The 25,342-nt window shown below is 41.6% G+C and overlaps 1 protein-coding gene across 4 annotated transcripts in view; it reads left to right on the top strand.

Annotated features, from left to right (window-relative positions):
- The window catches only part of FCHO2 (FCH and mu domain containing endocytic adaptor 2), a 220,784-nt gene that overhangs the window by 156,081 nt on the left and 39,361 nt on the right, over positions 1–25,342 (top strand). For all 4 annotated transcript variants that reach the window (XM_045020805.1, XM_045020802.1, XM_045020803.1 and 1 more), the window contains 3 exons: positions 3,191–3,215; positions 4,819–4,861; positions 9,992–10,086. In XM_045020805.1, the coding sequence (XP_044876740.1) occupies positions 3,191–3,215; positions 4,819–4,861; positions 9,992–10,086 (163 nt within the window). The remainder of the gene's footprint in view (positions 1–3,190; positions 3,216–4,818; positions 4,862–9,991; positions 10,087–25,342) is intronic.

The raw sequence follows: 25,342 nt of genomic DNA, 5'->3' as shown, positions 1-25,342 counted from the left end.
GTAGACTTGCAGTAAATACAATGAAATTGTACTTAAGGAACTAGCTAAAGCAATCTCAGAACTATTAGCAATTATCTTTTGGAACTCATGCAGAATAGTTGAGGTCCCAGAGGATTGGAGAAGGGCAAGCATAGTTACCTGTCTTTAAAGGGAATAAAGAGGACCCAGGGAATCATAGGCCAGTCAACCTAACTTTAATACCTGGAAAGATACTGGAACAAATTATTAAACAATCAGTTTATAAGTGCCTAAAGGATAATAGGCTTATAAGGACTAGCCAGAATGGATTTATCAAGAACAAATCATGCCAATCCAACCTAATTTTCCTTCTTTGACAGGTTTACTGGCGTAGTGGATGGGGGGAAGCAATAGATGTAACATATCTTGATTTTGATAAGACTTTTGACACAATCCCACAAGACATTCTCATAAGAAAACTAGAGAAATATAGTAAATTCATCTTGACTGTAAGGTTGCACAACCAGTTGAAATACTGTACTCAAAGAGTAGTTATCAATGGTTAGCTGTCAAACTGGAAGGGCATATCTAGTGGGGTCTTACACGGATCAATCCTGGGTCCTGTACTATTCAATATTTTCATTAATGACTTGATAATGGAGTAGAGTGTGCTTATAAAATTTGCATGCACTTTGGAGGACAGAATTAGAATTCAAAATTACCTTGACAGATTGGAGAACTGATCTGAATTCAACAAGATGAAATTCAGTAAAGATAAGTGCAAAGTACTTCACTTGGAAATTTAAAAATCAAATGCACTACTGCAAAATGGGGGATAACTAGCTAGGTGGTAATATTTTTGGCAAAGATCTGGGGGTTATAGTTAAGGCTGCAAGTTTGTGTCAGAGGTCATGGATTCCGTGACCCTCGGTGACTTCTGCAGCGACCAGTGCACCTGGCTTGGGGGCAGCTCGGGCAGCCCTTGTGCCAGGCACACCGGCCCCTGCTGGGGCAGTTTCAGGCCATCACACCCCTCTCCTCTTCAGCAGCAGAGTTTGAGTGTGGGAGGGGGCAGAGGGTTGGGGCGTGGGATAGGGTGAGGTGGGCTCTGGATGGCGCTTACCTGGGGGGTTCCCCGGAAGTGGCAACATCCCCCTCACTCAGCTGCTAGGCGGAGGCGTGGCCACTGTGGGCTGCCTCTGCCCAGAGCACTGGCTTCACAGCTTCCATTGGCTGGGAACTGCAGCCAATGGGAGCTGCGGGGGCGGTGCCTGCTGGTGGAAGCAGTGTGCTGAGCTGCCTGGCTATGCCTCCGCCTAGCAGCTGAGCGAGGGGGAAGCTGCCACTTCCGGGGAGCCCCCCAGGTAAGCGCTGCCCAGAACCCACCTCACCCCATCCTATGCCCCAATCCCCTCCCACACCCAAACTCTGCTGCTGCTGGGGAGGAGGCGCAAGTCAGGTAGGGAGCCTGTCGGCCCCGCCAACCCCCCTAGCACCAGCGGGGGTCCCGGGCTGCGTGCCATCTCCTCCCCCTCCCACCCTCAGCAGGGGGCTCAGGCTGCCCGGCCGCCCTCCTCCAGCACCCCCGGGCAGCCCTCCCCCAAGTTTTAGTCACTGGTATTTTTAGTAAAAGTCATGGACAGGTCACGGGCCATGAATTTTTGTTTACTGCCTGTGACCTGTCCGTGACTTTTACTAAAAATACCCGCGACTAAAAGGTAGCCTTAGTTATAGTGGATCACAAATTGAATATGAATCAACGACGTGATGCAGTTGTGAAAAAGACTAATTTCATTGTAGGGTGTAGTATCAGGTGTATTGTATATAAGACAAGGGTAGTAATTGTCCTGCTTTACTTTGCACTGGTGTGGCCTCATCTGGAGTACTGTGTCCATTTCTGTGCACCACACTTTAGGAAAGATGTGGACAAATTGGAGAGAGTCAAGAGGAGAGCAGCAAAAATGATAAAAAGTTTAGAAAACCTCACCTCTGAGGAAAGGTTAAAAAAAACTCGGCATGTTTAGTCTTGAAAAAAGATGACTGAGGGGGACTAGATTAACAGTTTTCAAATATATAAAGAAGATGGTGATCAATTGTTGTCCATGTCCACTGAAGATAGGACAAGAAGTAATGGGCTCAATCTGCAGCAAGGGAGATTTAGATATTAGGAAAAACGGTCTAACTATAAGGGTAGCTAAACTGTGGAATAGGCTTCCAAGTATGGCTTTACAATCCCCATTTTGGAGATTTTTAAGAACAGATTGGACAAACACCTATCAGGGGTGATCTGGGTTTACTTGGTCCTGCCCGAGTACAGGGGGCTGGATTTGATGACTTCTCAAGCTCTACGTTTCTATCATTCTGTATACTTTTAAAAAAAAATTCTTTTTAGCTTTCTATACCTAAGAACATGTTTATATGTGTTCCATATCCCCTTGGTTCCAATACACAGTATGTCTGTGTTTACACTTATGGCATTATGTAAAGTACAGGCACTACACATGTAGCTACACGTGCCAATACAAGGCTCTGGTAGCAGGACGCTACACTACTAAAAATAGTGGGAGGCACTTCTTTGGTGAATAGAGAACCATGTAGGGTATATACTGAAGGGGTTCAGACATGCAGGGCACTTTCTCAACTCTATTCACCCAAGCCAGACCTCACCCTCTACCACTGCTGTTTATACCCATGCTGTCTGGGTGTGCAGTATGTGTGCTCTACATGCAGCTGTACATGTAGACTTACTTTTTCAAGGTGCTCCAGAACTGCTGTAGTGTCAGCTAGCTGACTTTTGCTGTATTCATGGAGTGCTGCAAACCCTAGCTTTCTAGGAGCAGTTGCTCTTAGACTGTTTTCCACTCACCCCTATCTCTCCCTCAGCTGCCAACTGCTGACATGCTGCCAACTCAGCTCGCTCTTTTTCAACAAGCCTCCATCTTAATTTCCCTGCTTCAACTCCCACCTTCAAACTCCAAATAGCCTTTCCTGCCACCTTGCCTTCTGCCAGTGCTCCCTGTTCCTCTGTTCTCCTCTCCTGCCTGCCTTACACTCACCTGGAGCCTGCTCATGTTCTGTGCCCTCCCCGAGCTTTACACTGTCTCCCCAGCACTGAAAATAAAATGGTGAATGGGAGGGGGTACATGCTAAATAATACTTGTGCCATTTGTTCTTTAGTAGATGGTTAATAAAAAATAATGTTTATTTGTATTACTTTTCATTTCTATTTTAGGCTCAAATGAACAGGAATTCACCTAGTAAGTGCAAACTTTAACTATTAGGGTATACTTTGTATTTTTCTTATCAAAATCTTTATATTTAGCATGAAAATTTAATTTCCTGATTATGATCAATTTTTATTTTTGTATTTTAAATACAAGAAAAATGCCTGTCATCAGCTCTTGTTGCCATAACAATTAATACAAATTGAATTTACAAAAAATAACCACCCAACAGATGTATTAAAACTTGAAGAAAAAAATGTTAAATGAACATTACCAGCCAGTGTTTCAAAGCAGTGAATGTGGTCCACCCAAAGATCTTATTGCATCTACTTTCCTAGCTCTCCCCAAAAGACCTAGCATCCTGCAAAGTTCAATAGATTTGTGCTGTTTGTGATCAATGATGTGGAATAAGTTCCAGAGCGAAGGGGCCCTCATTGAAAACATTCTATTGTCAGTCCTGTGTACTAAGTACTCTAGCTCATGGACCTCCTAAAATAACATTCTTCCTCTTTCACCAACCCCAGAACCATTTTAGTGTCCCAAATCCCCAAACCAAAACCTCCTCTTATTCCACTGTCAAACTTTCTCCTTCATCCCATGTTTTGTTCTCCCACTCCATAAAAAACAGCAGTTTGCCAACCCGTGATCAAAAAGTGTACTCCCAGCCACACTGTTGAGTCTCAGCAGGAGCAGGGACTTAAAGGATGGAGTCCTGGTGAGTGAGGAGGCAGATCAGGCCAAGCACTGACTGAGCAGCCGTGGAAGAGTGGCAGCTGCTGTCCCCTTGCTGGATTCTGGCTGGAGCAGTGTGGGTTCACTCTTAAAATGGAGAATCCCAGTCAATGGAGGAAAGGCTGGGTGAAGCCATGATAGCGGTGATTCCAGTCCCTCAGAAAGGAGTTGTTCTTTAGAGTGCTGTTTAATAAAGATGTGAGATCAGACTCCCATGCATTTTGAGGAGTTCAGTTCCTCCACTGACAAGTACACAGTGTAGATTACCTCAAATAAGGCCATTATGTGAAGTAGTCAGAAAATAAATTTGAAATGCTGCATGATAATACTGTTCAATAATAGCTCATTAGTATTAGCTTTTGAAACAAAATGCAAATTACATGGCCCTTATTTTGGGGCAGAGTAGTATTTGCTTCAGGAAATAGCAACTAGCCTTTTACTAGTATTATCTTGTTAGTATTCTAGATGCTAAAGAATTAAAATATTTGTTTTGAAGTGTCTCATGTTCACACTTTAATCCGCTTTTCCTAGAAAACTTAAATGACCAGTAACAGCTGCTAAAAATGAATGTTTTTTTCTGCTGCAGTAGGGACTTAAAACTGCAAAAGAGTGAAGTTGACCTATGTTATGTCCCATAAAGACATATTTTCAAAGGACCAAGACTTTCTGACAAAAATCATCCTTCATTTTTGTATGTTAAGCATATTTTAGGAAGTATTTTAGAAGGAGCTGACTCATAACATTGCATAAATAACACTAATTTCATCCTTTCCATTTCCTTCTGAATTATTTTCATTGCGGCTATTATCATTCCAGATTGTGTTTTATCATGAAGCTGAATGATTTTGTTAATCAAATTTCATGGCTTTCATTTGTCATAAAAGGTTTGTTTTTTTTTAATTAGGTGAAGAGTTAACAAAATCAAAGCATTCTGCTCCATCTAATGAGTAAGTTATAATTTAAAGTGTAGGCTTTACATTGAATTCCATTTTTGTGGGGGGTTTGGTTTGATACAGGACTGAGAAATCCATTGCTAGACTTGGCTATCCAGTTTAGGCTGGATAGCTAGTGATTCCTAAGAGGTAAGAACTTACTCAAAATTCTTTATTTAAAAACTGGGGATTTTATCCTATACTCTTCCCTTCATGGGCATTCCTTTTTTCCACCTGTTCATTTTCTTCATTGTGATTGTCTCAAATAATTATTTTAGTTATAAATATAAAATTTTATTTTATATTACAATTATTAAAAGTAATAGAAATCGGTTAACATTCTAAATTAATCTAGAAGCTACCATAACTTTTAAGGCATGCAAGTTTGATAGGGTCAAGATTTGGGCTGGTTCACATACAAGTTTTACTGATCAGTTTTAATTAGGGCTGTCAAGCGATTAAAAAAATTAATTCCACTGTTAAATGGTATTCTATTATTGTTTGTTTAAATATTTTTGTATGTTTTCTATTTTTTCAAATATATTGATTTTAATTACAACACAGAATACAAAGCATACATTGCTCACTTTATATTTATTTTTATCACAAACATTTACACTATAAAAAACAAAAGGAATAGTATATTTCAATTCACCTAATACAAGTACTGTAGTGCAATCTCTTTATCATGAAAGTTGAACTTACAAATGTAGAATTATGTACAAAAAATAACTGCATTCAAAAATAAAACAGTGTAAAACTTTAGAACCTGCAAGTCCAATCAGTCCTACTTCAGTCAATTGTTCAGACAAACAAGTTTGGTTACAATTTGCAGGAATAATGCTGCCCACGTCTTGTTTACAATGTCACCTGAAAGAGAGAACAGGCGTTCGCATGGCACTGTTGTAGCCAGCATCGCAAGATATTTACCCTAAAGATATTTAAAGATATTTATGCAAGATATTTACGCTAAAGATGCATGTTCATTTTCATAATCTGAGTCAGCAGAAGGTTGATTTTCTTTTTTGGTGGTTCAGGTTCTGTAGTTTCTGCATCGGAGTGTTGCTCTTTTAAGACATCTGAAAGCATTGTCCACATCTCGTCCCTCTCAGATTTCAGAAGGCACTTCAGATTCTTAAACCTTGGGTCGAGTGCTGTATCTGTCATAGAAATCTCACATTGGTACCTTCTTTGCATTTTGTCAAATCCACTGTGAAAGAGTTCTTAAAACGAACCTGTGCTGGGTCATCATCCGAGACTGCTATATGACATATATGGCAGCATGCGGGTAAAACAGAACAGAAGACATATAGTTCTCCCCCCAGGTAGTTCAATCACAAATTTAGTTAACGCATTATTTTTTAATAAGCCTCATCAAACATGGAAGCATGTCCTCTGGAGTGGGGGCCGAAGCATGAAGGGGCATATGAATGTTTAGCATATCTGGCACATAAATACCTTGCAACGCCAGCTACAAAAGTGCCATATGAACGCCTGTTCTCACTTTCAGGTGACATTGTAAATAAGAAGTAGTCAGCAGTATTGCCCGTAAATGTAAACAAACTTGTTTGTCTTAGCAATTGGCTGAACACAAAGTAGGACTGAATAGATTTGTAGGCTCTAAAGTTTTACGTTGTTTTGTTTTTGAGTGTAGTTAAGTTACACTTTCATGATAGAGATTGTACTACAGTACTTGTATGAGGTGAATTGAAATACTATTTTTTGTTTATCATTTTTACAGTGCAAATATTTGTAATAAAAAATAATATAAAGTGAGCACTGTACACTTTGTATTCTGTGTTGTAATAGAACTCAATATATTTGAAAATGTAGAAAAACATCCAAAAATACTTAATAACATAAGAATATAAGAAAGGCCGTACCGGGTCAGACCAAAGGTCCATCTAGCCCAGTATCTGTCTACCGACAGTGGCCAATGCCAGGTGCCCCAGAGGGAGTGAATCTAACAGGCAATGATCAAGTGATCTCTCTCCTGCCATCCATCTCCATCCTCTGACGAACAGAGGCTAGGGACACCATTCTTACCCATTCTGGCTAATAGCCATTTATGGACTTAGCCACCATGAATTTATCCAATCCCCTTTTAAACATTGTTATAGTCCTAGCCTTCACAACCTCCTCAGGTAAGGAGTTCCACAAGTTGTCTGTGCACTGCGTGAAGAAGAACTTCCTCTTATTTGTGTTAAACCTGCTGCCTATTAATTTCATTTGGTGACCCCTAGTTCTTGTATTATGGGAATAAGTAAATAACTTTTCCTTATCCACTTTCTCAACATCACTCATGATTTTATATACCTCTATCATGTCCCCCCTTAGTCTTCTCTTTTCCAAGCTGAAGAGTCCTAGCCTCTTTAATCTTTCCTCGTATGGGACCCTCTCTAAACCCCTAATCATTTTAGTTGCCCTTTTCTGAACCTTTTCTAGTGCTAGAATATCTTTTTTGAGGTGAGGAGACCACATCTGTACACAGTATTCGAGATGTGGGCGTACCATGGATTTATATAAGGGCAATAATATATTCTCAGTCTTATTCTCTATCCCCTTTTTAATGATTCCTAACATCCTGTTTGCTTTTTTGACCGCCTCTGCACACTGCGTGGACATCTTCAGAGAACTATCCACGATGACGCCAAGATCTTTTTCCTGACTCGTTGTAGCTAAATTAGCCCCCATCATGTTGTATGTATAGTTGGGGTTATTTTTTCCAATGTGCATTACTTTACATTTATCCACATTAAATTTCATTTGCCATTTTGTTGCCCAATCACTTAGTTTTGTGAGATCTTTTTGAAGTTCTTCACAATCTGCTTTGGTCTTAACTATCTTGAGAAGTTTAGTATCATCTGCAAACTTGGCCACCTCACTGTTTACCCCTTTCTCCAGATCATTTATGAATAAATTGAATAGGATTGGTCCGAGGACTGACCCTTGGGGAACACCACTAGTTACCCCTCTCCATTCTGAGAATTTACCATTAATTCCTACCCTTTGTTCCCTGTCCTTTAACCAGTTCTCAATCCATGAAAGGACCTTCCCTTTTATCCCATGACAGCTTAATTTACGTAAGAGCCTTTGGTGAGGGACCTTGTCAAAGGCTTTCTGGAAATCCAAGTACACTATGTCCACCGGATCCCCCTTGTCCACATGTTTGTTGACCCCTTCAAAGAATTCTAATAGATTAGTAAGACACGATTTCCCTTTACAGAAACCATGTTGACTATTGCTCAAGAGTTTGTTTTTCTATGTGTCTGACAATTTTATTCTTTACTATTGTTTCAACTAATTTGCCCGGTACCGATGTTAGACTTACCGGTCTGTAATTGCCGGGATCACCCCTAGAGCCCTTTATAAATATTGGCGTTACATTAGCTAACTTCCAGTCACTGGGTACCGAAGCCGATTTAAAGGACAGGTTACAAACCTTAGTTAATAGTTCCGCAACTTCACATTTGAGTTTTCAGAACTCTTGGGTGAATGTCATCTGGTCCCGGTGACTTGTTAATGTTGAGTTTATCAATTAATTCCAAAACCTCCTCTAGTGACACTTCAATCTGTGACAGTTCCTCAGATTTGTCACCTACAAAAGCCAGCTCAGGTTTGGGAATCTCCCTAACATCCTCAGCCGTGAAGACTGAAGCAAAGAATCCATTTAGTTTCTCCGCAATGACTTTATCGTCTTTAAGCGCTCCTTTTGTATTTTGATCTTCAAGGGGCCCCACTGGTTGTTTAGCAGGCTTCCTGCTTCTGATGTACTTAAAAAACATTTTGTTATTACCTTTGGAGTTTTTGGCTAGCCGTTCTTCAAACTCCTGTTTGGCTTTTCTTATTACACTCTTGCACTTAAGTTGGCAGTGTTTGTGCTCCTTTCTATTTGCCTCACTAGGATTTGACTTCCACTTTTTAAAGGAAGTCTTTTTATCTCTCACTGCTTCTTTTACATGGTTGTTAAGCCACGGTGGCTCTTTTTTAGTTCTTTTACTGTTTTTCTTAATTTGGGGTATACATTGAAGTTGGGCCTCTATTATGGTATCTTTAAAAAGGGCCCATGCAACTTGCAGAGATTTCACTTTAGTCACTGTACCTTTTAACTTTTGTCTAACTAACCCCCTCATTTTTGTATAGTTCCCCCTTTTGAAATTAAATGCCACAGCGTTGGGCAGTTGAGGTGTTCTTCCCACCACAGGGATGTTGAATGCTATTGTATTATGGTCACTATTTCCAAGCGGTCCTGCTATAGTTACCTCTTGGACCAGCTCCTGCGCTCCACTCAGGATTAAATCTAGAGTTGCCTCTCCCCTTGTGGGTTCCCGTACCAGCTGCTCCATGAAGCAGTCATTTAAAGTATCGAGAAATTTTATCTCTGCATTTCGTCCTGAAGTGAAATGTTCCCAGTCAATATGGGAATAATTGAAATCCCCCACTATTATTGTGTTCTTAATTTTGATAGCCTCTAATTTCCCTTAGCATTTCATCATCACTATTACTGTCCTGGTCAGGTGGTCGATAATAGATCCCTAATGTTATATTTTTACTAGAGCATGAAATTTCTATCCATAGAGACTCTATGGAACATGTGGATTCGCTTACGATTTTTACTTCATTTGAATCTACACTTTCTTTCACATATAGTGCCACTCCTCCCCCTGCACGACCTGTTCTGTCCTTCCGATATATTTTGTACCCCGGAATGATTGTGTCCCATTGGTTGTTCTCAGTCCACCAGGTTTCTGTGATGCCAGTAAATGTCAATAGGTATTCTGTTGTTTAACAGTGCAATTAATTGCGATTAATTTTTTTGAGTTAAGTGCGATTAATCAACAGCCCTAGTTTTAATTAACATATTTTGTTGAAAAAGGAAATAGGACCCTTTTATTCTGAAATAAGAGTTCCCACACACAAATTTGCACCGAAATAACAAAGTGTAAATTTAAAACATTTCTTTCTTTTGGTGAAAGTCTGTGTGTGAACCAGCCCTTTGACCTACATTTATCCAGCAGAATGTTTTTATGTGGCAGGGAGGTTCTCATTAGACTGATTACAGCACACAAGTCACTTCAATAATTTGGTGGTTGTTATAAATATGTATGCTTTGTATTTATTTTCCAATTTTAACTGTTACAATAGGAAGGGGAACAATGACCTCCTGGCATGGGATCTACCCTTTGTCACTTCTCTTGATTCATCTTCTTCAGCTTCATTGACATCCTCAGCCTCATTAGGTAAAATATTTGATACTAGAAATTGTATTATAAATCCTAAGTGTTTATTATAAAAATCTTCTTTGGGGTTTGTTTTGTTATTTTTCTATTGGAAGGGATTTGCATTAGAGAGAATTGCAATGAGAGAGTTTTGAAACATATCTCTCATTTATATGTACAGCAGGATACAGTGTGTTAGACTGTGGATTACTATAAGTAACTGTGTTCATTCTTTAAGCATCTGAATAAACTGAAGACAGAGTCAATTTTTTGCTAGCACTGTGCACAGCTCTTCCTATTTCCTCTATAATCCACCTACTGTTACTGGGTGCTACTTTCTCCATGGGTTACAATTCAAATAATGTATGGGGCTCTTCCTACTCCCTCACTTGTCTCTCTTCATAGGAAAGGATGTTCCCCCTTGTTTCTTTTAAGTCATTGTAACTGGATCACTGCCTCCAGAGCACCCTATTGTGGTCTGAGGTGGCCTTGTAGGCACCCTGCCCCCAGTTTCTTGTGTTCTCTGCAGTGATTGACTACCAGACCTAAGTACTGAGAACAAGATCCCCCTTCTGTGGGGTCTGACTCATTACCTCTTTTACAGAGTATAAAACTCTTCGTTAGCCCCACAAGTCCAACTCTTCTCCCTGGTTCTGGAGTCCCAGAGCCCCACCCCTCTCCCCCAAGGGCCCATGCTACAGTTCAAGAAAACGTCTCCTCCTAGGGTCAGGAGTCCCACAGCCATCCTTGTTGGGACTGTGTTGATTCAAATAGGCTTTCTCTCCTGGGTTGAGAAGTTCCATAGCCCTTTTGTTGTGACTGTGCTGATTCAGGCCAACTGCAGCCTTCAAGCAGCTTTTCCAAGCTGGCCCCTCCTTACTTAGTCCCTGCCTTCCTGGGCTGGGACAGGTCAGTAGGCAGCCATCCTTCCCCTGATGGTGTATGTCCTGGTATTAGAGAGAAGGTAGCATATATGCTGCCCTTTCTCCCAACCAACCAGGAGGAGCTCTGGGAAGGAGGGGAGCCTTCCCCTACGTGCACCAAAAGGCTTCTGGTTCTGGGTCCTTAAAGAAACAGTACCCTGTGTTTTCACCAAGCATTAATTGTTCCCACAGGGACTATCTTCCTTTCTCCCAACACCTGCCTTTGTCCTTTGCTAGGCATTTGTCCACTCAAAAAGTCACAGGAGCTTTAAAGGGGCACATTATGGAACGGGTTGACTGGCCCGTAGTCCCTACTACCCTTAAAGGGACAGTCAGTAATCCTGTTACAACAAGATTAATGAAGAACTCAGATCCTCCTTTTTTAATGCTAGTGCCATTCCAACTTTTCCTCTCCATTGGATGTTATGCGTGGAAAGGCAAAAAGGAAGCATGCGTGCATAGGTAGGTGTAATCCGTGTAAGGAGTAATTGACATTGCTATCCCAATAATTAATTGTAGACATTCTTAAAATGAAACCTATTCTTACCTTGCCTAAATGCTTCTTACAAATTGCCTTGACTTTAAAATAATGAATGGATTTTATTTTTCTCTATTTTCAGGTCCCTTGTAGAAGGACCCTATGAAAAACAATGGAAACCAACTGCAGGAAGTACCTTGATGGGTTGCCCATCTCCTTGCATGTATCTGTTGGGCTTTTAACTTCATAATGTAATGTAAAGATTTAATAGGTGTGGTAATTAGACACTTATTGATCACCACATCTGTTAATTTAAAAAAATACATTGTTAAAATCTAAGTTTACCTTAAATTAGATCCCCTGCAAGGAAGTTAGGCAACCCAGCAAGGGAATTTCCTGCAGTGACATCCTGGTATGCATCACTGGATGTTTCCCATAATGATCTGATGTAAGGAGAGAAAAAAATGGGCCATTGTTGTTACCATTTTGAAATTATGATTTCATGCTAATCTTTTGGTTTTAAGGATGTCTTTTAAATCAGAAGCAAAGTGTTCTGTTTTCAAACTTAAAAGTGTTTGTTAGTGGTGTAAACATTTCCTTTATTGAAAAGATAGTTATTTCTCTTCAGATATTACAAAAATGTATTTTTACATTGAACTGGTGGTATGATCCTTGGCAAATACCTTTATTTAACTAATTACTTTAATGGAACATGACATTGAAGAAAGAGGGTTAGTGGAAAATTTTAATAATCTTTGGATATTCTTGCATTTGCCTGTAAATGGTTCACTGGGTCACAATTATCTAGACAAATTACTTTTGTTGCAATAGATTATTGTGAGAAGTATTCCATGTTTAATTATTAAAATTGATGCTCTGAAAATTTTCACATAGCCAGGAATAAACATCCAAATTAAGGGTTTTATTCTTTTATTCAGTTAAGATCAAGCTTGACATGAATTTTGAATATCATAGCATTTTACATGGTTTCCAGAAATTTGGGTTGGCCTTCTGTTGTTGTGATTAGTTTGCTCAGGACGCTTCTATTATGATTTTCAAAAGGGTGTCTCAGGGTAGGTCCATACTTACCCGCCGGGTCGACACGGAGAGTTCGACTTCTCGGAGTTCGAACTATCACGTCTAATCTAGACGCGATAGTTCGAACTCCGAACGCGCTCCCGTCGACTCCGGATCTCCACCACCGCGAACGGCGGTGGCGGAGTCGACGGGGGAGCCGCGGAGTTCGATCCCGCGGCGTCTGGACCGGTAGGAAATTCCAACTAAGGTAGTTTGACTTCAGCTACGCTATTCGCGTAGCTGAAGTCGCGTACCTTAGTTCGACACCCCCCCCCCCCAGTGTAGACCAGGCCTCAGATGCTGCCCTATAGTGTGCAGATTTCTTCATAACCCCTATGCTTTTTTCTTGCTATTTTCTGTAGCACAATCTGTTCCTTTACAAAAAAGTTCTCTTTGTTCCTCTTGTATCCTATCTAAAGATTGTACAGCAAATACCACTAGTACCTCAGGTAAAAATGGTAACTTTTAATCTAGTTATTATTAATGTTTTATAATAGCTAAGAGACAAGAAGTGTCCCAGGACCTAATCCAAAGCCCTTTGAAGTCAATGGACTTCAGCTGACTTCAGTGGACTTTGGATCAAGCCTTATAACATTTGTTTATATGTGTTCATTCTTTGCTACAATAGAGGCTTATAACTATACAAAGTGTTAGCCAATCAGCAGGCTAGCTGACCCTAATTTACTGATAAATTGAAATGAGAGAGTATGTGTTATAAATTAGATTTGTAAAAATAGCATGGACTTTTCTAATTAACCTGTCTTTTTATTAGCTGAAATGCAGATTTTGTCAAAAACCAGCCAGAATCCAGTTTTTAAAGACACTGGGTAAAATTTCAAAGGAATCTAAGGCCCAGATTTTTAAAGGTGTTACTGCTTTCGGCATTGCAGTGATTTAGCATTGCTATGATTTAGAAGCATACATCTCGTTTTCAAATGGGATTTAGGCACTTAGGACCATAAATCTCATTTAAAGGCTACTGAGGGCCTAAATCGCTTTGGAAAATGGGATGTCAATGCTTTTGAACATTTTAGCCACAGTGAATAATGCTCACTTCAGTTGATCCTTGTCCAAAGCAAAATTAATCCGTCTGCATCTGTTACCTAATGTATACAATATTAAATAAAGTGAGTATTCTAAAATATCACAGAATAAATATAATGTACTTTGGAAAAATATGTGCCAAGGCAAAAGCAACAGTAGGCAATTATCCTGTGAAAGTACCTAAGTTCTGATAGTATTATTTAAATCAAGCTGACCTTTATTGCTCTTTGAGCTGCAGTTAGATACCAAGAGGTGGGATTTCCAAAACCACTGGGATTGGACCTAATTCAGCACTCCTTGAAGTCAGTGGTAGTTTTATCATTGACTTCAGTAGGACAAAAGTTAAGCCAATGCTTAGCTCTTTTGACAATCCCATCCCAATAATTAAGTTGCTGACTGAAATAACTTGCGAGTACATGTAACGTATTGTGGTTTAAAAAGTCACCACATGAGCATTCTTTTCCTTTTTACCACTACTTAAAACCTTCCTGTTGGACAGTGTTTTGCAGCTCAATATGAATTACTATAGTATTTAAACAATTGGTAGGCCTTGCAGCATAGAAGTAAACTTAGATCATTCAGTGAATAATTGCCCTTTGGTAGAACTTGAAGCAAACTTTGTTATCGTGAGAAAACATGATAGAAATTATTTTGGCTAGTTACGCTTTCCGTATTTGTTATTCATGTTATAAAAATGCTTCTTTCATGTACTCTTTCTTCCTTCCTTCCCCATTTCCTCCAGTATGTTCGTCTGTAGTTTAAAAAATGCAGTTTTTTATGTTTGTCTGTGCACTGTTTTAACTTAGGATCTGTAGCAATGCAAACTTTAGAAACAATGTTTAAAGCACTTAGCAGGAACAGTAAGATCTACTAAATCTGTAGATTTCCAGGCTTGAAAAATCTACTAGCCTGTGACGAGTAGGAAGCTTTCCCAGGCAAGTGCTATCAACTCTCCAGAATTGAAATTTTCATTTATTTTTTTTAATCTGTCCGTCTCCCCTTAGTGCACTGAGTGTGTGCACTCCTAAAGCCATAGAACTTTACTTAGCAGTACCCGATGGGGTGATACTCATGTCCTTTGGCCCTTGTAAACCATCATGTAGCACTTTAAGGGCAGCACAACCCTGACCCCCCCCCCTCAGTTCCTTCTCACCAGCCATGGCTTGAGTCAAAGTGTATCCGTGTGGTATTTTATCTTGCATTTCTCTGTCACGGTGCTTTTCTTGTGTATATAGTTCTAGTAGTACCCTTAGGATTTAGTTAAGCAGTAGAAGTTAGATACGATTTAGTCTGGTGTGATACCGTCATCAAGTTTTGAACACTGCCTGTCATGTGAGATGGCTGTTCCTAATAGTGAACCCAACATTCAGTGTTTATTGTGCCTTGAGGAATGGCATATTAAAGAAAAGTGCTTCATCTGCCAGTCATTCAAAAGGAGAATGAAGGTGGCTTTAGAGACTTGCATCTGAAACAATATCTTATGGACCAGGCGGCACTGCTTCAGCACCAGGGACTTCCTCAGGTCGGTTGGCCCCTCAGGGAGCTTTGGAGCTGGCATGTTCCATGGCCAGATACTGATTGCTCCCCCAGGATGAAGAAAGATTGTTCTTCTTCCTCTGGTCCCCCAAGGAAAATAACTCTCAAGATGAACTGGGCTACAGAGCTCAGAGAGATTCTTCCTCTTCTTCCAAGAAGAGTGCAGACCAGCATTGTGATTCCTCAGGTGCCCAAGATAGGGCTGGGCCCCACCTGCTCTCTGGAACTGAGACGAGATCAGTTGGACACACTATATTATACCATCAGTTCCAGTATTATTCATGGGGCATCTGCTGCACTGACGGTTTCCACGCCATTGGCATACCAGGCAGCACAGGATTTGCTCTGCCTTTCTGTTCCTGACTCTCCATTACTTCAGAAGCATTCAACTGTAGTGGACTCTTCTGTGTCTTTGGGGCTAACTGGACTGGCTGCAGAATTGTTGTTATTGTTGGCACCATCTTCCGCACTGCTTAATTGATTGAGGTTGGTCTCCTTGATACCAAGGGGCTCACCAGTACACACATTGCCTTTGGTACCAACAACTGTTTCAATATAGACCACCTCTACAATATTACTACCAGCCTTGACTTCATTACCAATGTCTGTTTTGGTGCTGAGTGTGAATGCAATGCCCCCACTAGGGCCCAAGGTGCCAGCTACTTTATCATTGGTCACACCAATGCGATCTGCGTATTAGTCTTCAGATGAGGCTGGATGTTTACTTGCCCCTGCCTGGAGATGCTCCTCTGTTGCCACTATACTGCTTGAAGGGTTCTTTAAGATTGAACTCAAGGGCATCGACTTCCTCTCTCTTGCCTTCAAGGTACTGTCCTCGACACTTAGCAAGACATTCTGGGGATCACCATCGGTACTGGGATTGCCGCCACTCCTACAATAACGATAGAGGCTCTTGGACCAGTTCCTGTTGGCCACAATGCCATATTCTCTTCCTCCTTGATTCCAAGTGACCTCCTTGGAATCATTGGGAAGTTCCTTGATCTGCAAAGTCCTGATCCTTGGCTCAGTCCAGAGTGAGTTTGCCAATCCCCTTTGTAGTCTCTCCTCCTGAGCCACCTACACTGCAAACACAGACTGAGGTTGTCCCCTCTGAGCTGGTTCAGCCTGAACCATTGTTGCAGGGGCAGGAGTTGCTGCAGGAGATACCATAAGCTCTTTTCCCTTCCTCTTCACCAGATGACTAGATTCCTCTTCTCCAGTGCCTGAGGAGTTTAAATTATATCAGGATCTTCTGAGGCAAATGGTTTCAGCCTTAGGCATTCAGGCAGAGTTTGTTCAGGAAAATACCATAAGTTGGTGGAAACTGTCCAGTCCTCAGCCCCAGGGAGGGTAGCTCTCCCTATAAATGAAGCACTTTTGTGCAAACACTTTGTGACATACCCCAGCTTCTTTACCACCGCTTACAGTAAAGCATACTGAATACTGATAAAAGATATCATGTCCCTATGCAGAGTTTTGAGTGCTTCTGCCCACATCCAGCCCCGAATTCTCTTGTTGTGATGGCAGCAAATGAACGACTATGGCAGAGGAGATGCCTGAAGATACTCTAAAAGGTTAAGATTTGATGGAAAGAAAAAATTATTCAACTTTATCTTTACAAATGCACATTGTGAATCAGTAGGCTCTGTTATCTAAATATGACTTTGTGCATTGGGAAGCTATGTCCAATTTTCCTGATAAGTTGCCAGAATCCTACAGGGAAGAGTTTAAGGCATTCATTGTAGAAGGCCAGCTGGTAGCCAAGATGTTATTGCAATTGGCAGTGGGCATGGTGGATGCTTCTTCTAAAATTATGGCCTCAGTTGTAACTATGAGAAGGGCCTTGTGGTTACAGCATTGCTCCTGTGGTCCAGCAGAGCATAAAGGATTTACCTTTCAGTGGTTGTTTTTTTATTTTCTCAAGGACTCTTGTGCTACTTTGCTTTCATTGCGGGTTTATTCGTAAAGAGACGTCATTACTGAGGTTATCAACAACAGCAGCAATAGCACTCTCAGCGATACTTCTGGTAGTCCTCCTACCTGCTAGGCAGCAAGACTTCTCCAGGAAGGGGCACAAGTCACAGAGTAGGAGGCCTTTTGGGTCCAATTTTAACCAGCCAGCCTGTCCTCCATCAACTTCAAGCAAGCAGCCATTTTGACTTGCATATTGAGAGCTGCATTCCAGACTTTATCTCCCCAGCCATATCTCCACCATTTGGGGACAGGCTGTCTCGCTTCTAAAATGCTTGGGAAACAGTAACCAAGGACAAATGGGTCCTAAGCACTGTGGGCGTCGGTTAGACCATCCAATTTCTGTTCATTTCCCCTTCCCACCCCACTACCCCATCCTTTTTCAGGGACTCCTCATGAGTCACAGCTCCTTCAACAGGTCTAGTCTGCATGCTTCATGTTTCCCCTGCAGCATCAGGGAAAGGGACTCTACTCACAGTATTTCCCGATCCCCAATCTCTGTGGTCTCAACAAATACATGAGATTCCATATGGTTACCCTAACTACTGTTCTCCCCACTTTGAATCATGACTGATTTGCTGCCCTTGATCTTCAGGATGCTTACTTCCACATGGCAATTTTTCCAAGCCACAGGAAGTTTCTGAGATTTGTAGTGACAGGTCACCATTAACAGTACACAGTGCTTTCCTTTGGCCTGTCCTCAGCTCCACGTGTTTTTACCAAATGTATGACTGTAGTAGCAGCATATCTCAGAAAAAGAGGAATTAATGTCTTTCATTTACCTTAATGTTTGATTAGTAAGGAGGAAGTCCAGAGACCAAGTCTTCTGTCTGGTCCAATTTCCGCTACATTTCTTCGATCATCTGTGAACAAAGGAAAGCCAGCCACCACAATAGCAACACACAAATAGAGTTCACTGAGGCCCTCCTAGACTCTACAGGTTCGAGGGTGTTTCTGTCAAGAGAAGGATTTCATGCAGTTCGTTGCCTGTGGCTGTCCCTTGCTCTCACCCTTTAACTCTGATCCTTGTATGCTGGAATTGTTAGGTCATATGGCCGCATTTACGTATATGGTCCAAAATGCAAGATTTCATCTTCATCCTCTTCAGGGATGGTTGAAGTTAGTATATCTCCTGAAATGTCAGTCATTGCCACTGCCCATCCTGGAGTCTCTACAGAGGGGTGGACAGATCAGATCAAATATTTGCAAAGGTGTTCCTTTTGCCCATCCTCCTCTAATCAGGACCATAGTTACTGATGCCTTCACAGCAGATGGGGAATACATCTGGGGACATTGAAGGTTCACGGTTTACGGACAGACAAAGAAGCTTCCTTTCATATCAACATCCTGTAGCTTCAAGCCATTTACAATGGATGCTGGGCACAGATGATGGGCACAGATATTCATATCCTCATTGACAATACCACCACAATGTTTTATGTGAACAACCAGGGAGGAGCTTGCTCCAGCCACCTTTGTCAGGAAGCAATAATGTTTTTTGTCAGTTTTGCTTTAGGGAAAACATCTCCACAGCCACTCACTTACCAGATGCTCAGAATAACTTGGTTGATCACCTCAGCAGGAATTTCTCCCAGAATCACGAGTGGTCTCTGAAGAGCAGCAGGTTGACGTCCATCTTCAGCGAATGGGGCATTCCAACTGTCGACCTGTTTGCAACCAAAAATAAGTTTTGTTCTCAATTGGGTTTCAGTCTGGGATCCTTTAATCAATGTCTTCCATCTGAACTGGGGATCAGCACTGAGATATGCTTTCCCCCCGAACCCACTCATTCCACAGATTGTTTTCAAACTGATGTTGGATCGTGCCAAATGAATACTTGTTGCATCAGATTGTATCGTTGCAAGACAATATTCTACAACCTTCTCAGTCTGTGTTTGACCTCCCTGATCTCTTCCCCTCTATCTTGACCTACTGACTCAGCACCATGGTCAAATTTGGCATCCAGTGCTGAGCAGTCTGACCTCATGGTGTATATGCTGCATGGTTTGATGATGGGAAGGATGGTGGGTTCAGAAGCAGTTCTGAGTGTTCTGCTTAATAGTAAAAACCTTCCACTAAGGTTATCTATTTGGCCAAGTGAAAACATTTTTTTGGTTTGATCGCTAGCCAGGGGAATTCAGCTGAAGCTAGCCAGCATTCAGGACACTTTGGATTATCTGTTACAACTTTTAGTCCCCTGGTTTCTTTTTTTTTTTTTTTTCCTCTCTCAGCTCATTGAGGGTCCACTTAGCAGCAATCTCTATATACCGTCCTCTGATCCAAAGGAAGTCTGTTTTCTCAAACCGCATGGTAATGAGATTTCTAAGAGGTATTGTCTGTCTCTTTCCACTTGTGAAGTAAACTGTTCCATTATGGGACCTTAATACTGTATTGGCTACCTTTATGGTGCATCCTGGCAACTTGTTCTCTCTTCTTTGCCAAAAGGTGGCTTTTCTTATTGCCATAAAAGCCTCAAGAAGAATGAATGAACTGCATGCCTTAATGGCAGAACCTCCGTAAATGCAGTTTGCAAAGATGAAGTGGTCCAAAGATTAGACAAAAATTTTGGATGCAAAGTGGTTTCACAGTTTCGCCTTAATGAAATATTTACCTCTGTTCTTTTGTAAGCCACATTCAAATGTGGATGAACAGCGTCTTCACACACTGGATGTGAGACAGTGCTTGGTATTCTATCTGAAAAGGATTAAACCAAATAGTTCATCACCTTGACTTCATCTTCTGTGCGGATCGAATGAAGGGTCAGGTGGTCTCTGGACAGATGCTTTCCATATGGATCATTTCCTGCATTACGACAGCATATGGGGTAGCTCAGATCACACCTCCACAGAAACCGATGGCTCATTTGATGAGGGCCCAAGAAGCTTCTGTTGCATTTCTCAGTAATGTTTTTAATACTGGATATTTGCAGAGTCGGTATTTGGTCTTCTGTGCATATGTTTAGCAGACATTATGCTATTACAACTGCATCTCTGTCAGATGCAGACTTTGGGAAGGCAGTCCTGCAGTCATTGTTCAAGTAGATTCCAAGCCTCACCACCTTTGTTTACTGCTTGTCAGTTGCCTGAGTGGAATACATATCTGCAGCCACTAGAAGAAAAAACTATTACCAACCTGTACTGTAATTGTTGTTCGAGATGTGGATGCAGATAGGTATTCTGTGACCCTCCCCCCATCCCCTCTGCAATGGAGTTTCTATTGTTGGGGTATGTCTACACTACGGGATTATTCCGATTTTACAGAAATCGATTTTTGGAAACAGATTGTATAAAGTCAAGTGCAAGCGGCCACACTAACCACATTAATTCAGCAGTGTGCATCCATGTACCGAAGCTAGCTCGACTTCTGGAGTGTTGCACTGTGGGTAACTATCTCATAGCTATCCCATAGTTGCCGCAGTCTCCCCCGCCCATTGGAATTCTGGGTTGAGAATGATGGGGCCAAAAATTTGTCGCGGGTGGTTATGGGTAAATGTCAGTCAGTCCTCCCTCCGTGAAAGCAACGGCAGACAATCATTTTGCGCCCTTTTCCCTGGATTGCCCGGGCAGACGCCATAGCACGGCAACCGTTCAGCCTTTTTTCACTGTCACCGTACATCTACTGGATGCTGCTGACAGACGCGGTACTGCAGTGCTACACAGCAGCATCCCCTTGCCTTTGCACGTTAGCAAAGACCGTTACCAGTCATACTGTACCGTCTGCTGCTGTCATGGGTGCTCCTGGCCGGCCTTGGTGAGGTCAGTCGGGGGCGCCTGGACAAAAATGGGAATGACTCCCCAGGTCATTCTCTTCTTTAAGTTTTGTCTAATGGAGAGTCAGTCCTGCCTAGAATATCAGGCAAGCCTACTAAAGAACCAGAGAGGCAAACGGCTGCTCCGGGTCAGAGCCCCATACATCCTGCAGAAATGATGAGCTGCATGCCATTCTAGGGGGCGCCCCTGCAACAACCCCACCGTTGCTTCCCTCCTCTCCCACCCCTCCTGGGTTACCGTGGCAGTTATCCCCCCATTTGTGTGATGAAGTAATAAAGAATGCATGAATTTGAAACAGCACTGACTTTATTGCCTCTGCAAGCAGGTATCAAAGGGGGGAGGGGAGGGCGATTGGCTTACAGCGAAGTAGAGCGACCCACCATTCTGCACTTGCTCAGCCTATAGCTGAAAATGGGAATCTGTGATAAACACTAGGATAGAAGCACAGGCAGGACTGAATCTCCATTTGTGCGTGGGCCTTTGGTTGACACTTGTAAAATACAAAATGTCCCAGGGTATGTATGTTGGGGGACATTTCTAAACGGCAGCTTAATTTTTTTATTTGCAGCAAAATGTAGAGGTCTGAGTATCTGATTGTGAGCCCTGGTAGCAAGGCGTAGGCTGAGGTAGGCGCGACTGCACGGTGCTGCTGACTGGGAGAGCAGCCTGAGGCAGAAGCCTCCAGCTGGCAGGATATTCCAGGCAGGACTGAATCTCCATTACACAAAACTTAAAGAAGAGAATGACCTGGAGTCATTCCCATTTTTGCCGAGGCGCCCCCGACTGACCTCACCGAGGCCAGCCAGGAGCACCCACGGGACGACGATGATGGATACCAGTCATACTGCACCGTCTGCCGTCAGCAAGGCAAGGGGATGCTGCAGTGTAGTGCTGCAGCACCGCGTCTGCCAGCAGCATCCAGTAGACATACGGTGACATTGAAAAAAGGCGAGAAACATTTTTTTTCCCCTTTGCTTTCACTGGGAGGGGCTGACGACATATACCCTGAACCACCCACAACAATGTTTTTGAGCCTTGAGGCATTGGGAGCTCAGCCCAGAATTCAAATGGTTTTTGGAGAGTGCAGGAACTGTGAGATAGCTACAGTCATCAGTCGCCCCTCCCTCCGTGAATGTCCATTTGATTCTTTGGCTTTCTGGTATGCTTGTCTCAGCTCCTTAAGTTTCACACAGCACTGTGTTGAGTCCCTGTTGTGGCCTCTGTCCATCATGGCCTTGGAGATTTTTTCAAATGTTTTGGCATTTTGTCTTTTGAAACGGAGTTGTGATAGAACAGATTCATCTTCCCATACAGAGATCAGATTCAGTATCTCTCGTACGGTCCATGCTGGAGCTCTTTTTTTTGATTCTGGGACTGCATGGTCACCAGTGCTGATCAGCGCTCCACTCTGGGCAAACAGGAAATGAAATTCAAAGTTCGCGAGGCTTTTCCTGTCTACCTGACCAGTGCATCCGAGTTCAGATTGCTGTCCAGAGCTGTCACAATGGTGCACTGTGGGATAGCTCCCAGAGGCCAATAGCGTCAAATTGCAGCCACGCTAACCCTAATTCGAAATGGCAATGTCGATTTCAGCGCTACTCCCTTTGTCGGGGAGGAGTACAGAAATCGATTTTAAGAGCCCTTTATGTCGACAAAAATGGCTTCGTTGTGTGGATGGGTGCAGGGTTAATTCGATTTAACGCTGCTAAATTCGACATAAACTCGTAGTGTAGACTAGGCCTTGATGTTAGTTGCAAAGGAATTGAGGGAGGTTGGGGCAGCGCTGCCCTTAAATAGCCATTGGAGAGGGCTATGAGGGCCTAATGGTGTGAGTACCATCCCACTGGATACTGCTAAGCAAAGTTACTGGCTTCAGTCCACTGAGTGCACACACACCTGAGTGGAACACATATCTGCACCCACAACTAAAAAAAAAAAATTACAGTACAGGTAGATAACCACTTTTTATAGTTGCAAAGATTATTTTCCATATATGAACTGAGTGGAAACCAATATTGTGCTTTCTTCCTAAGTCTGTACACCACTCCATTGCCACTGTTGCTTGTAGCTTTGACAAGTTGCAGCATGGGGTAAACTGACCAGTCTGATCAGTTTTTACTATTGCTGTTCCTGCCACTGCAGCAGCCAAGAAGGTGAGAGAGGATAATAATAGAGGAGTCCATGTACAGTAACAGCAGTCAGGTGATTTTGAGGTGAGAGAATATTCCTTTACTACCAGACACCTACTAAATAGAGGCTGATACAGAAGATAGAACCCAAACAGGATACTATATGGAGAGGGAGAGAGACTTGGAGAAAAATGACAGAGCAAAATTAATAGATTGGTTGACAATATTACAGTTAAATGATGTATACAAATAATATACAACTTTTAATGCAGACAGGGCCTGAGAGAACAGTTATTTTTCAGCTTGGCTAGTAGACTTAATCTTCAGGGTGTATATGTTTGGATTTATATTGTAGTTTTTAGAATTTTCATCTTGCTTCTAGCTTTCAATTTTTCTCTTTTCCTTCAGCTACACTAAAAGAGCAAAATAGGAGCTCCTTCTCATCTACCATTGATTTTCCTGGGTGCATAATATCTGAATCTTTGCTTGGGCACCATACAGATTCTGGGTCTAGGAGCCCATCATCACCAGACTTCACCTCTAGCTCTTTGTGCAAACCTTTTATTACAACAGAACCAGCAGGGAACACAAATACTTTATCTATTATTTCGTGGTCTCAAAATCAGTGGATTTGCTTTGCTCGTGATCTTGTTACAGCTGAACAAACAAATGCAAACCACGAGGCGCCCCAAGTTTGCATTTTAAAACTGAAAATCTCCACACTGCCTCTGCTGCTTTGCTTGGGAGTTCTTCCAGCAGCTGTGCCTCTGAGGATCAAAGCGACCTTTACAATAATATTACGTACCATGAAAAATTATTCATTGAAGAAACTGACAGTGCTGCTGAAATTTCTTCCACATCTTCGTTAGCACCACTGGACTCTAGTTTAGTTTCCACTTGTGTTCATATAGACAAGGGTATGGCAAGCATGTGTTGTGTATTGGTCTTTGCCTAATAACTGACTCCAAAAAGTAGACTGACTTCTCTCCCTCACTGTTGCTCACCTGATATTAAAATTAATTCATCCTCTCATCTGAAGATAATAAATCTTATCAATGTTTTTAGCACCAAGCCTCCTAAGTCAGTCAGTCAACATATAAATAAGTATCCAACTGAAAAAAACCCTTCTTGACTAAGGACATTGTTTGTTCCTGATCATGTGGAACTTTGCTTTTTAAAAAAGCAGTGAATATACTATGTTCACTGCCTTTGACATCCCACAGAAATCAAAAACTTCTGGAAAATTTAAATATTTAGTACTGCAAAAAGTAATTGTAGTGTTTTTTAAATTTTATATAGCTATTATTGGAGTAAAAAATCTAAAATCTGTACATATCCTTTTGATACTTAAATCAAATTTTAATGTGCAGTTGAAACTACAGTTGTGACACAAACTAACATACGTAAAAAAAAAAAGTGTTGAGACAGGTATTCCATCTCCCATTGTGTGCCTCTGATCAGAGTGTTTATCGTGCACTACCTACAGTAGGCATAAGAGGATGAATTTAAAGGGAAGATTGGTAATGTTAGTCTTGAATTGGTTTGCTTTTGGCATTTGTGGTACAAATTTAGGATGAGTGGGATTTTCAAGTGCTCAGCATTGGCCTAACTCTATTTCCATCGAAGTCATTGAATAAACTACCATTTACTTTAATAGGAACAGAGTTATGCCATATCTGAGTGCTTTTGAAAATCTCTCACTAAATGTAATTTTTAGAGAATATTCTTTTTGGTTACAAGCACATGTAAAATTATTTTTGGACAGATAATTGAATATACTATAACTCTTGTTTATCATCAAAAAGAACAGGCGTACTTGTGGCACCTTAGAGACACAAGTACTCCTGTTCTTTCTGCGGATACAGACTAACACGGCTGCTACTCTGAATCTTGTTTATCATGTAATTATGTATTTGCTTTTTTGGGGGGGGAAAAAGCACGTTTTTGATTCAGAATACTTACTGGATGATATCTAACAGCTGTTTTGAAGTATAGTTCTCAGTGGCTATGTAAAAATAGCTCCTTCTTTCACTGACGTGTATTGAGAATTATATCTGCTCATTTTAGAGGCTTATAAAAAAAATTTTTAATTTTTTTTACAATTTTTTAGTTTCTGGTAGTCCTGTTGAAAGAAGTGAGAAGTTACATGGTTTCTCACACATCAACACAATTATTTACTAAATTTTAATCATTTATAACACCTGTGAAAACTCACTGAAGGCAGTGTGGTTTCACATATGTCAGTGGCCTGATATTAAGATAATGGAGCAGCACAGCAGTCACCAAAGGCCTAACTGGCCTGTTTTATTACTGCTGGTGATTCATGAGAAATAAAAGACCAGACTTCAC

The sequence above is a fragment of the Mauremys mutica genome, chromosome 6 (genome assembly GCF_020497125.1).
Source record: "Mauremys mutica isolate MM-2020 ecotype Southern chromosome 6, ASM2049712v1, whole genome shotgun sequence".
Taxonomy (NCBI): Eukaryota; Metazoa; Chordata; order Testudines; family Geoemydidae; genus Mauremys; species Mauremys mutica.
Note: the sequence above shows the minus strand (reverse complement) of the source record. Positions and strands in the feature narration are given on the sequence as shown.